We start from the raw sequence: 12556 nt of genomic DNA, 5'->3' as shown, positions 1-12556 counted from the left end.
CTTCTCAGTGGATGCTAGCTCAACCTCTTTACCTGTCTTGGCTTCTTGCTTGTATTGCAGGTCGAAGAGCTTGGCTTTGCACACCGCGCTCACAAAGAGCCTGAGTTCAGACGATGGAGAAGTTGTAGAGAGTGAAGATGTGCCAGCCAGCATCTTTGTTTCAGAAACAGACCCACTTAGCCAAGGAAATGACAAGTCGCCCTTTAAGGCAGACTCTGACAGATCGCAGCTGGGAAACTCTACAGTTTCACACCCAACTATTGTGTACACAGAATCAGAGAATTTGCCAGAAACAGTTCAAGAAAACTGCCAGGAAGAAACTCCAGAAACAACTGCAAGTCCTGTAGAATACCAAGATAAGCTCTACTTGCATTTAAAGGAAAACTTCAGCAAGGTAAAAGCATATGCTGTGGAAATCGGAAAGAAGATTCCAGTCCCTGATCAGTGTACCATTGAAGGTATGTGCTCTGAATACCCTAACTTTGAGAAATCTCAGACATCGCTGGGCCAAAAAAAAAAAAAAAAAAAAAGCTCAAATCATAAAAATTGCCATACCCTGGATTTTTTTGCAAAATAGATTGCTTGAAACACCCTAACAGTATTTTAATTGCTTTTTTTTTCTCCCCCTAGTAAGGTCAATCATCTTTTTAATTTCTGTTTGAATCCATGAGGTGCACTTAAGTTCACCAACTCTGATTTTTCTTAAACCTCAATTTATATTGTTCCTGGCTTTCTGTCCCTAGTGTTTAGGAAAATCCTAGAAAGGGTCTGTGTTCCCTAAAGCAAGCTCGGGTGTAGGGGTCCAGCCAGTGACACTTTTCTAACCACGTAACCATGGAAGGAAGCCATGCACAGCATTGAGCTTCAAGAGATTTTTCTCCCAATCGTCCAACAGCACTTATGAAGCAGTGACTGTGTGCCAGGCACTGTGCTAACAACAATTCAGCTTTCTGTGAGGTTCACACAGTCACAATCCCTGGCCTCTTGAAGATAATAGAAAGAAAAGAGTGAATTGGGAGGTGATATATGTCAGGAACCAGTGAGAGTGTGAGCTAGTCAGAAAACAGAGACCAAAAAAGAGAGGTCAGGAACCAGGACTTCCCTTAGGCGCACAACTGAAGAAGGTGCCAAAAAAACTCGGTAAAATGTGACATAAACACAAGATCAGTTGTCTCGCGAAGCCATGTTGGAGCAGAGGCAAAGGAGCAAGGAGCAATGTCGATCACGTTTCCGTTTACAAGTTTGATCTTTTGTTCTTGGTGAACTTTTTGTATTAATTTTGATTTTTGAAAAATATTACTTATTTTGACTACTAGATTTTCTCGTGGTGCTTAAGTTTTGTGCCCTGGTCCTGGAAAAGATGGTAGGTAGGTCTGAGGCACAGGTAGGAAGCTGGAAGAGTGCCTGGGGCAAGCTCATCCTCTGAGTGGGCTGAACAGGTTGGGATGTTTTGAAGGCATCAACGGCTAATTAGGCTTTTCCTAGAGTCTCTCTCAGTTAGCAGTCATGCTACTCCCTGGAGATCAAGATGAAGGTCCTTAGCCCTCTTGTTGGACACGACAGCTCTTCACTGGCTACATCCACATTGAAACAGCTAGACAGCGTATCTTCCAGAAAGAAACGCAGCAAAAAGACGATGATTCCAGTTCATTTTCTTCCACCAGCTGGCGGTCACCCCTAAGTGGATGGTACTAGGAAGGCCCTACTTTTCCATACTCTACTAACTATCCCTTCTCCCATTTTGAAGCAGAGGAAAGACTATTGTTGTGCTAACAAAGGGAAAGGGAGATTCAAGCATTTGGTAATGACAAATATTGTCTGGATCTTTAGAATCTGACATTTTCAGAGGTGTTTACATTAATTCATTGATAAAGATTCTTAAAACTCTTTTTTTTGATGGTAACAATAAAAGTGGTATTGCTCATATTCAACATAAGTTTTAGATTGTGCAAGATTTGGGAATAACTAAAATCAATAAAACTCAACATAAAGTCTTTATGATTTCCCATTTCACTAATACTCTATGTATTTAATGCACAGGTTAGAGGATTTAATATAAAAGGGGTTACGTGAATTTCCCAGCTTAAAAGAGGAAGTTTGTAGCAAATATAAAGTCAGCCATACTTCCATCTGCTAGAATAGTTTTCTTTTTTAAATGTGGCTTAAAGCATTGAAGCTGTGTTATGCAGTGACTTTTAATGTTGTGAAAATGTGTGGAGGTCCTGCAGTTACTTCAAGCATCTAGTTGTCAAAAACACATATTTCTTATTGCCTTGAATTATTTGGGGGGTTTGAGGGTGCTTTGGATTTTTTCCTCCAAAATATTGAATGGATCCATCGTCTTTACTAAAAACAAACAAAAATCAAAAGATACTTTCTTTTGATGTTTCCTACCAGGAGTGACCTAGAGCTGAGTATATTTTTTTTAAGTTGACATTTTGGAATTTATTCACATTTTTATAATTTCCTGGAAGTTCCCGGAAAATTCCTTGCACAGAGATATGTGTGAGGGATTGAAGATTTATATGATTCACTGTGAATACATCTACCAAGAAAGGACTCACGCTGACTGCAGGGGACGTGTTGTTATTATTCCAGAGATTGTGTAAACCATTCAGGAGAATGCCAGCAGTCATCTGGCTGACACAGTTTTGCTTGGCTGTCACGAGATCACTCAGCTCAACAATATCACATTTCTTTCCTTAAAAATTTATTGAAGAAAGATTTAGGCTTAGAAACTATATTATGTTGAATGTGCTGGTGGTGTAAAAAAAGGCATATTTGGTTTTCCTTGCTGAATTATGCAAAAATAATCAAGAAACAAAGGGAAGAAGCATAAAAACCACTTCCACAACATTTAGAGTTAAAAAGACAAATAGCAGGACACAACAACAGCAGCAACGAAGTATTAGGAATAATTTTAGACTGATGTCATGATGTCTATACCATAAGAAAATGGTAAAAACAACCCTTTAAAGAAGTTCTTTTGGTAGCGTTTTATAGGTATGAAAAAAAAAAAAACCAATACTGAAAAAAAATTTTAAAAAAAAAAGAAGTTCTTTTGGTAGCGTTTTATAGGTATGAAAAAAAAACCCAATACTGAAAAAAAATTTTAAAAAAATAAGTTCTTTTGGTAGCGTTTTATAGGTATGGAAAAAAAAACCAATACTGACACCCCCCCTACTTTGACCTACAAAAACATCACTTTTGTAGGGTTCAACCTAATACTTTAGTAATAAACTATGTTGAAAGAACAGGAACCTCACTAGTCACAGCCCAGCAGAATTCAGGGTGAGGTGAATCAAGGTCACAAATGCCATTCTTAGCCTCAGTCGGGCGTCTTATTATTGCACGATATTAATCACAGAGGAGACAGGCGAGAGTATAAATACAGCAGCACAGATCTATCATCATGTCTAGAAAAATTGTCAAACCCCAGGTCTTACTGAGGTTGGGTCAGCAGTGTCATTTGGGGTATGAAAGAGCCTGTTATTCCCAAGTCAATAACTCTCCCCTGGGCCTTCTAGGCCTCTGGCCCGGGCACAGGTCAGCCAAGCAGGGAAAGTTAGGTATTTACAGTCAGAGTGATGCTCTCACATCGCTACCTGATTGTATTTACTTACAAGACTGAAGGAATTCAGTTCATCAGCCCAAGGGCATTTTAAATGCCTGAATCCCTGGAATTCCTCTATGTGAACCAAAATGATTGGAGGTTTAAAAAAAAAAAATCCAAAAATGCATTATATTGAAATAAATTCTTGAAAATCTGGCCCATCACTAGTGTTCTATAAAGGATGAAATAAAAGCTTACAAGAACCCATCAATGCTGCTTTGGTTTGCTTTGAAGTATTCCCCGATTGGGTGAAAATACATCCCATCTGTAGAGCATATCAGCAAGCCTGACTTGCAGAAAGCTAATTTCAAAGCTGGTAATGTCGTCTCTTCTCTAATAGACCGACATGAGGTGGTTTTTCAACTTGAACAGATATAAGAATATACGAAAATAAAAATTAATTATAAAATTTCAAGGAGTAGGTGCTGTTTCATAATTAATTACAGATAAAGTTTTCTTATTGAAATTCTGTAACCTCATGTTGGAATGACCAAGCCAGTCCTTACCTCTTTCTCCTTGGTTGGTCCGATCTGGGGGGTGATGATGATATTCATTTAGTGGTTCTGGAGGAAGTTCACCCCCCCTAAAAATAAATTGTTTTAATCATAGGATTAGGATCATTTATCCATGAGGAGAGTTAAGATTTGGAGGCAGAGAAAAATCCTCAAGCTTTCCCACACAATCTCAGTGGGAAAAACAGCAAATAGGAAGATACTACGAACTCCTTGTTGCCTCAGTTCATTGATAGGGTCCAGTGGGTCCCTGTGTGAAGAACCCTGGTTAGGAAAAAATTCTAGAGAATTTTTCTTGGTGCTTTGGAATTTTTTTTTATTGAAATATTTTAATTTCTTTATTTGAGGGAGCAAGTGAGAAAGAGAGAGGGAGCTAAGCAGGGGAGAGACAGAGGGAGAGGGAGAAGCAGGCCCCTTGCTGAGCAGGGATCCAGATGTGAACTTGATCCCAGGACCCCGAGGTTATGACCTGAGCTAAAGGCAGATGCTTAAACTGGCTGAGCCCCTGGAATCTATCACGGATTACCTATGTGCAGTTCCCATTTCTCCAGGGTGGGTTTTAGTCAAAAGAAGATAGATATAAGGGTGGCCAGGTTCTCCCCTTAACGTTCTCCTGCCACTCGTATCCTGCTTCCAGTCCTCCTCAACGTCCCATGAGAAACATTTAAGTAATAACATTTAATTAATTATGAAACAAATAAATAAATAAAAGGAAGACCTCCAAACTCTTTTGGAACCATCTCTTCCAAACTCTTCGATTGAGTTACCATAGGTTACTTGCCCTTGTTCATCCCCAATAGAGTAGCTGCAAGGTCCCCAGCCGGCAACCACATCGCTGGTAAAGATGGGACGCATTTAAATACCCAACTTAACTGTTTGCAAAGTTCCATTAGAGAACATCAGATAACTTTATTTCTCATTTAATTATATGTTCAAAAACTACTTCTAAAAAAAAAAAAAAAAGGAAAGAAAGGAAAAAAGAAAAAGTCTTATTTTCTTTGACCATTCAAATAGGTAAAGAAGAATGCCCTGGCCATGCTATTGAATAAAAGGGTGTGCTGATTACCTGCACGTTGGTTTATCCGACATATATCTATGAATGAGAAATATATTCATCCGAATAGGAAACAGTTCAGTGTAGAACTGGTGAGCACACGTACACTCGGGCCATTTTGTTTGGAAATCCGGGAGTGAGTATCTGCTTGTGAATCAAATGAGTCATCTAAACCCTTGAAATGGCCAGTTCCTCTAATGTAGTACCCGCCTTGGATGGGTGTAAAGAGCCCTTACTAATAGATAAAGAGAAGTAAAAGTAAATTCATAACGGAGCAAAAACGTGTGGGAGTTCATTTTTGGCTTATCTTGCCCTAAAGGTAGCCACAGAAAGAGAAAAGGAGGAGGAGGTGCTTAGGAGCCAAAGTAGTTTGCTGTAGCAGATGTCATGTTCTTAAATATATTCGTCCGGGTGTATTATTTCTAAAATAAAAAGATACGGCATTATGTTCTCACAGCGGTAGTTAGTATTTCTTAATCTGTTTTTAGTGCAGCTCATGCTCATCCCTTCTTTTTGGTTGGGGCCTGTCTTTACTCCAAAGCATACAGTGCTCTACGAAAGGGTCCCGAGCCGCGGACGGCCACCAGCACAAGGGCCACTCCAGTCTAGCTTGCCACAAACGAAATTTCTCAGGAAGCGAATGTTATTTTTCCAGTTGCTTCCATTATGAAGCTGGCAGGACATGCCCTGTAGGGAAACAAAATGGTCCCTGGATATCATCAAATCTCATTTAAAAACTGAGCAAACCCCTATTTCTGAGCTCTGTTTGTGATGAAGAGCCGGTAGCCAAGGAAACTGAAAGGAAATTATATGGCTGGTGAGGAGTTTTGATACGATATAGGAAAAGGCAAAAAAAAAAAAAAAATTAATTTCCTCTTGTTTGATCTACAACAACCATCAAACCCTCAGACAATGGGGTATTTTAAAGTGTGTTTCCAAAAAATACAGGCAGTTATGTAATTGGCCATCAGGAGTCCTGGTAGTGATCATTTAGAAGGTGTTTATTTGTGTTACAGTCTATTTTCATAGAGTTGTGTGTTTACAAACGGCAGATAAGTCGGCCTAAAGCAGACAATCTCATGTCACGTGTTGGCAGATCCACTTAGAGTAAGTGAAAAAGAACTACATGAAGGACACCAAATGCCTTTGTTTTCTCTGCTCACATTTTTGTCCTTGTCCATATCAGAGACGAGTAAAAAATCATAAAATCAATTTTTTCCTTTTTTAAGAAAAAAAAATTCAATGGACTTTTAAAAATAATTTGACTGATGGGAGACATCATTTTTCATATGAAATATTCACATTGGTTATCCAGCAGCCAACAAAATATTACGCCACTGTTAAAATAAGCCCCAAATATGGGAGACATAACGCCATTTCAGAAACTCTGAGTATGATTCTCCTTCTCATAGCAAACCTCTTAATTTCTTTTTTTTTTTGTAAAAGATTTATTTTTTTTTTGTAAAGATTTTTTTTTGTAAAGATTTATTTAGTTATTTGAGAAAGAGTGGGGGGCGGGGGGCGGAGAGAGAGCAGGGGCGTGGCAGAGAAAGAGGGAGAGAAAATCCCATGCAGAGAATCCCACGGAGCGCAGCGCTCATTGCTTAAGGGGCTCCTCGTGGTGGGAGGCCCGTTGTGTGTCTCAATCTTACAACCCTGAGATCGTGACTTGAGTCTAAATCAAGAGTCAGCCACTTAACCAACTGAACCACCCAGGTGCCCCAAGCCCCCTGCCTTCCAAGTAGCCTTTTCAGATTGGTTTCTTGCATTTAAGCTTCCTTTACATCTTTGGTGACCTGAGAGCTCATTTCTTTTTTGCATAAATAATATTACATTATTTGGATGTATCTACCATTGTAGAATCATAGAGGATAGTCTCACTTACCCCCCCCCATCATTTTTGCTCTATCTCTTCTTCGTAACTATTCATTCGTCATTAATTCTACAAATATTTGAGTGCCCACTCATGCCAGCATCCTTCCAGGAACTTCAGAAATGTCAGTGAGCAAAACAGGCAAAATCCTTAGGTTGACAGAGCTGACTCTAGTGGTGAAAAACATACAATAAATAACAGAAATGACAAACAAGTGATGTGGGGTGTTGGCAAGTGTTAAGTACTATGGTAAAAGGAAATACAGAGCCGGCTAAGAAGGACGAGGACACAACAGGATTTACACATGTGTGTCTATAAAAGGGGGTGGTCTGGAAGGACACATACCAAAATATCACCACTAGTTTTCTCTGAAGAATCTGATTGGGGATGGAGGTGAAAAAGTGGAGAGTGAAGGTGAAACTTGCATAGTTTTAAAGTAAGTATTTCTGCAAGGTTTGGAATTTTGGAATTTAGTATGTATTTCTGCAAGGTTTGGAATTTTGCAACGAGAGTGCTCGGCTTCCATAATAAAGAGAGACGCTGTTAACTTGGACCTGGGTGATAACTCCGGACTCCCAGCATCCTGCCCAACCGGAGCTTATAGAATGGAGTTTCAGTCCCAACTCTACTATTGGGTAGTTTCAATTCCTCACACAGGACGCGTCATCTCCATCTCCTTGTACCACCTACGTATTACGGGGTCATGGGTTCTCAATCTGTGCTCACTGAAAACTGCCAGGGGTCCCTTCAAAGGGCCCCAGATCCCCTCTTTCCTCGTTTCCTTTTCCTCCAAACAGAGCAACTGTGATACAGCTCGTGTTACCCAGTAGCCTTCCCGAGGGATATTTAAACCAAGGATCCCACAGTTTAAGGAGATTTAAAAAACCCTCAGCTGGATCATTTTTAGGTCCTTTAAAAGAGTCTTTTATGCTCTAAATTAATTAATTCTAAGACAAATTAATTAATTCTAAGTGTATACTATGTCAGAGCTGGAAAAATGTAAATGTTTGTTATTTGGCCAAGTTTTTCATCAGCCTCACCTTTATAGCTAATTCTATATCTCTCATGTAAAGTTCATAAAAAAAAATACTCCTCTTTCATGTTAATTTCCTGCCATTTCTCCAGACATCTGTATCCATCAGCTTATAATACTTTGTTGGGAGAAAATAGGCCAGATTGTTCAATACTTTTGAAGCTTGTCTTACTGTCTGCCTAGATTTATTGATATCAGACAGCAATTGACCAACCAAGACTAGCAAATTAATGCACTGTGCCTGTACTGACTCGGCTATATATATATTTGGGGTTTTTTTTTTTACTTTTTTTTCTATTTTAATTCCAATATGGTTACCATAGTGTTCTATTAGTTTCAGGTGTGCAATATACGGATTCAGCAATCTATGCGTCACCCAGTGCTCATCACGCTCTGTCATCCCCATCACCTATTTCACCCATCCGCCCCCACCTCCCCTCTTGTAATTACCAGTTCGTTCGTTATAGTTAAGATTCTGTTTCTTGGTTTGTCTCTCTCTCTCTCTCTCTCTCTCTTTCCATTGCTCATATGTTTTGTTTCTTAAATCCACACATGAGTGAAATCATATGGCATTTGTCTTTCTCTGACTTAATTTGCTTAGCAATATGCTCTGCAGCTCCATCCCTGTTGTAGCAAATGACAAGATTTCATTCTTTTTACGGCTGAATAGTATTCCGTGGGATATACACCTCTTCCTTATCCACTCATCTGTCGACGCACGCTTGGGCTGCTTCGATAATTTGGCTCTTGTAAATAATCCTGCTATAGTCACAGGGGTGCATTTATCCTTCTTACTCAGTGTTTTTGTATTTTTTGGGTAAATGCACAGTAGCATCATTGCTGAATCATAGGGTAGTTCTGTCTTTAACATTTTGAGGAACCTCCATACTGTTTTCCGCAGTGGCTGCACCGGTTTGCATTCTCACCAACAGTGCAAAAGTTTCCTTTTTCTCCACAGCCTTGCCAACATTTGTCGTTTCTTGTGGGTTTTTTTTTTTTTTTATTTTACCCATTCCAATAGGTGTGAGGTGATGTCTCACTGTAGTTTTGAATTGCATTTCCCTGATGATGAGTGATGTTGAGCGTCTTTTCATGCGTCTGTTGGCCATCTGGATGTCTTCTTTGGAAAAATGTCTATTCATGTCTTCTCTCCATTTTTTAATTGGATCATTTGTTTTTGGGGTGTTGAGTTGTAGAAGTTCTTTATATATTTTGGATACTAACCCTTTACTGGATATGTCCTTTGCAAACATCTTCTCCCATTCTGTAGGGCAGCCTTTTAGTTTTGTTGTTTCCTTGGCTGTGCAGAAGCTTTTTATTTTGATGCAGTCCCAATAGTTAATTTTTGCTTCTGTTTCCCTTGCCTTGGAGACATATCTAGAAAAATGTTGCTATTGCTGATGTCAGATACATTATTGCCTGTCTTCTCTTCTAGGATTTTTATGGTTTCAGGCCCCACATTTAGATCTTTAATCCTTTTTGAGTTTATTTCTGTGTGTGGTATAAAAAAGTGGTCCAGTTTCATTATTTTCCACATAGCTGTCCAGTTTTCCTAGCACCATTTGTTGAAGAGGCTTTTTCTCATTGGATCTTCTTTCCTACTTTGTTGAAGATTAATTGATCATATAAATGGGTTTATTTCTGGGTTTTCTATTCTATTCTATTGATCCAGGTGTCTATTTTTGTGCCACTACTGTACTGGTTTGATTGCTACAGCTTTATAATATAACTTGAAATCTGGAATTGTGACACCCCAGCTTTGTTTTTCTTTTTCAAAATTGCTTTGGCTCTTCAGGGTCTTCTGTGGTTCCATACCAATTTTAGGATTGTTTCTTCTAGTTCTGTGAAAAATGCTTTTGGTATTTTGATAGGGATTGCATTAAATGTGTAGATTATTTGGGTAGTATCAACATTTTAACAATATTTGTTTTTCTAGTCCATGAGCCTGGAATGCTCTTCCTTTTTTGTGTGTCATCTTTGATTTCTTTCATCAATGTTTTATGGTTTTCAGAGTACAAGTTTTTCACCTCTTTGGTTAGGCCTATTCCTAGGTATCTTATTATTTTTGGTGCATTGTAAATGGGATTGTTTTCTTAATTTCTCTTTCTGTTGCTGAATTATTAGTGTATAGAAATGCAACAGATTTCTGCACATTGATTTTTGTATCCTACAACTTTACTGAATTAATTTATTAGTTGTAGTTGTTTGGTAGAATATTTTGGGTTTTCAATATGTAGTATTATGTTATCTGCAAATAGTAGATATTTTACTTCTTTCTTACCAATTTGGATGCCTCTTATTTCTTTTTGTTGTCTGAATGACTAGGACCTTCAGTACTATGTTATAGTATTATGCTCCAGTACTGTAAAATTGATGAGAGTGGACATCCTTATCATATTATTCCTGATCTTAGGGGGAAAGCTCTCAGTTTTTCCCCATCAGATATGATGTTTGCTGTGGGTTTTTCATAGGTAACCTTTATTGTTTTGAGGTATGTTCACTCTAAACCTACTTTGTTGGGGGCTTTTACCATGAATGAATTTTGTACTTTGTCAGATGCTTTCTCTGTATCTACTGATTTGATCATATAGTTATTATCCATTCTCTTATTAATGTGACATATCACATTGATTTGTGAATATTGAGCCACCCACGCATACCAGGAATAAATCCCACTTGATCATGGTGAATAGATTTTTTTTTAAGGATTTTATTTATTTATTCATGAGAGACACAGGAGAGAGAGAGACAGACACAGACACAGACACAGTCAGAGGGAGAAGCAGGCTCCATGCAGGGAGCCTGATGGGAGACTCGGTTCTGGGACTCCAGGATCACACCCTGGGCTGAAGGCAAATGCTCAACCTCTGAGCCACCCAGTGAATAATTTTTTTTTAATGTATTGTTGGATTTGGTTTGCTAGTATTTTGTTGATGATTTTTGCATCTATGTTCATGAGAGATATTTGCCTGAAGTTCTCTTATTTTGTGGTGTCTTTTATCTGGTTTTAGAATCAAGGTGATAATGACCTGGAATGAATTTAGAAATTTTCCTTCTATTTTTTGGTATAGTTTGAGAAGAATAGATACTAGTTCTTTAAATGTTGGTAGAGGGCACCCTGAGTGGCTCAGCAGTTTAGCGCCGCCTTCAGTCCAGGCCATGTATTGCTATACATGCCGGTATTGCTATAAACTTCCCTCTTAGAGTTGCTTTTGCTGCATCTCAAAGATTTTGGGGTTTTTTGGGCTTTTTTTTTTATCCCAAAGATTTTGGACCGTGGTGTTTTCATTTTCATTTGTCTCCATATTTTTTTTTATTTTATCATTGAATTCTTGGTTGACCCATTCACTGTTGAATGGTGTTCAACAGTGTGTTATTTAATGTCCATGTATTTGTTCTTTCCAGATTTTTCTTGTCATTTATTTCTAGTTTCACAGTGTTGTGCTCAGAAAAGATGCATGGTATGACCCCAGTAGTTTTGATTTTGTTGAGGCTTCTTCTGTGGCCTAATATGTGATCTATTCTGGAGAATGTTCCATGTGCTCTTGAAAAGAATGTGTATTCTGCTGCTTTAGGGTGGAATGTTCTGAATATATCTGTTAGATCCATCTGGTCCAATGTGTCATTCAAAGCCACTGTTTCCTTGTTGATTTTCTGTTGGATGATCTGTCCACTGATGTACGCGGAGTGTGAAAGTCCCCTACTATCATAGTATTACTCTTGATGACATTTTTTATGTTTGTTATGTGCTTCCATGTTGGGTACATACATATTTACAATTGTTATATATCTTGTTGTATTGTTTCCTTTATGATTCTATAGTGTCCCTCTTTGTCTCTTCTTATAGTCTTTGTTTTAAATTCTATTTTTTCCTGATAGAAGTATTGCTACTCTGGCTTTCTTTTCATTTCCACTTGCATCATAAATGTTTCTTTATCCCTTCACTTTCATTCTGCAAGTGTTTTTCAGTCTGAAATTAGTCTCTTGTAGCCATCATATAGATAGATCTTTTTTTTTATCCACTCTATCACCGTATGTCTTTTTATTGAACCACTTAGTCCATTTACATTCAAAGTAATTATAAGATAGATATGTATTTATTGCTATTTTGTTACTTGTTTTATGTTTTTTATAGTTTTTCTTTGATCCATTCTTCTCTTTCTTTCATGGTTTTCTGTTTTTTTTTTAGTGAAATATTTGGATTCTTTTCTGTGTATTCTTTGCATATCTATTACTTATTTTTTATTTCTGTTACTGTTAGGTTTGTATATGACATCTTCTGCATATAGCAGTCTGTATTAAGTTGATTGTTGCTTAAGTTCAAACCTATTCTTTTTCTTTTCTTTTCTTCTCTTTTCAAGAGAAAAAGAGTGAGTGGGGGTGAGGAGGGGCAGACAGAGAGGGAAAATCCCAAGCAGATTGTACACCCAGTGTAGAGCCCAAAGTGGGCCTTGATCTCATGACCCTGGCT

At 38.2% G+C, this 12556-nt stretch overlaps 1 protein-coding gene across 10 annotated transcripts in view; it reads left to right on the top strand.

Moving 5' to 3' along the window:
* The window catches only part of VEPH1 (ventricular zone expressed PH domain containing 1), a 225886-nt gene that overhangs the window by 117933 nt on the left and 95397 nt on the right, over positions 1 to 12556 (top strand). For all 10 annotated transcript variants that reach the window (XM_072727244.1, XM_072727239.1, XM_072727241.1 and 7 more), the window contains one exon: positions 61 to 458. In XM_072727244.1, the coding sequence (XP_072583345.1) occupies positions 61 to 458 (398 nt within the window). The remainder of the gene's footprint in view (positions 1 to 60; positions 459 to 12556) is intronic.

This window comes from Vulpes vulpes, chromosome 11 (genome assembly GCF_048418805.1).
Source record: "Vulpes vulpes isolate BD-2025 chromosome 11, VulVul3, whole genome shotgun sequence".
In the NCBI taxonomy this organism is placed as follows: Eukaryota; Metazoa; Chordata; class Mammalia; order Carnivora; family Canidae; genus Vulpes; species Vulpes vulpes.
This window is presented reverse-complemented; position numbering and strand designations above follow the sequence as displayed.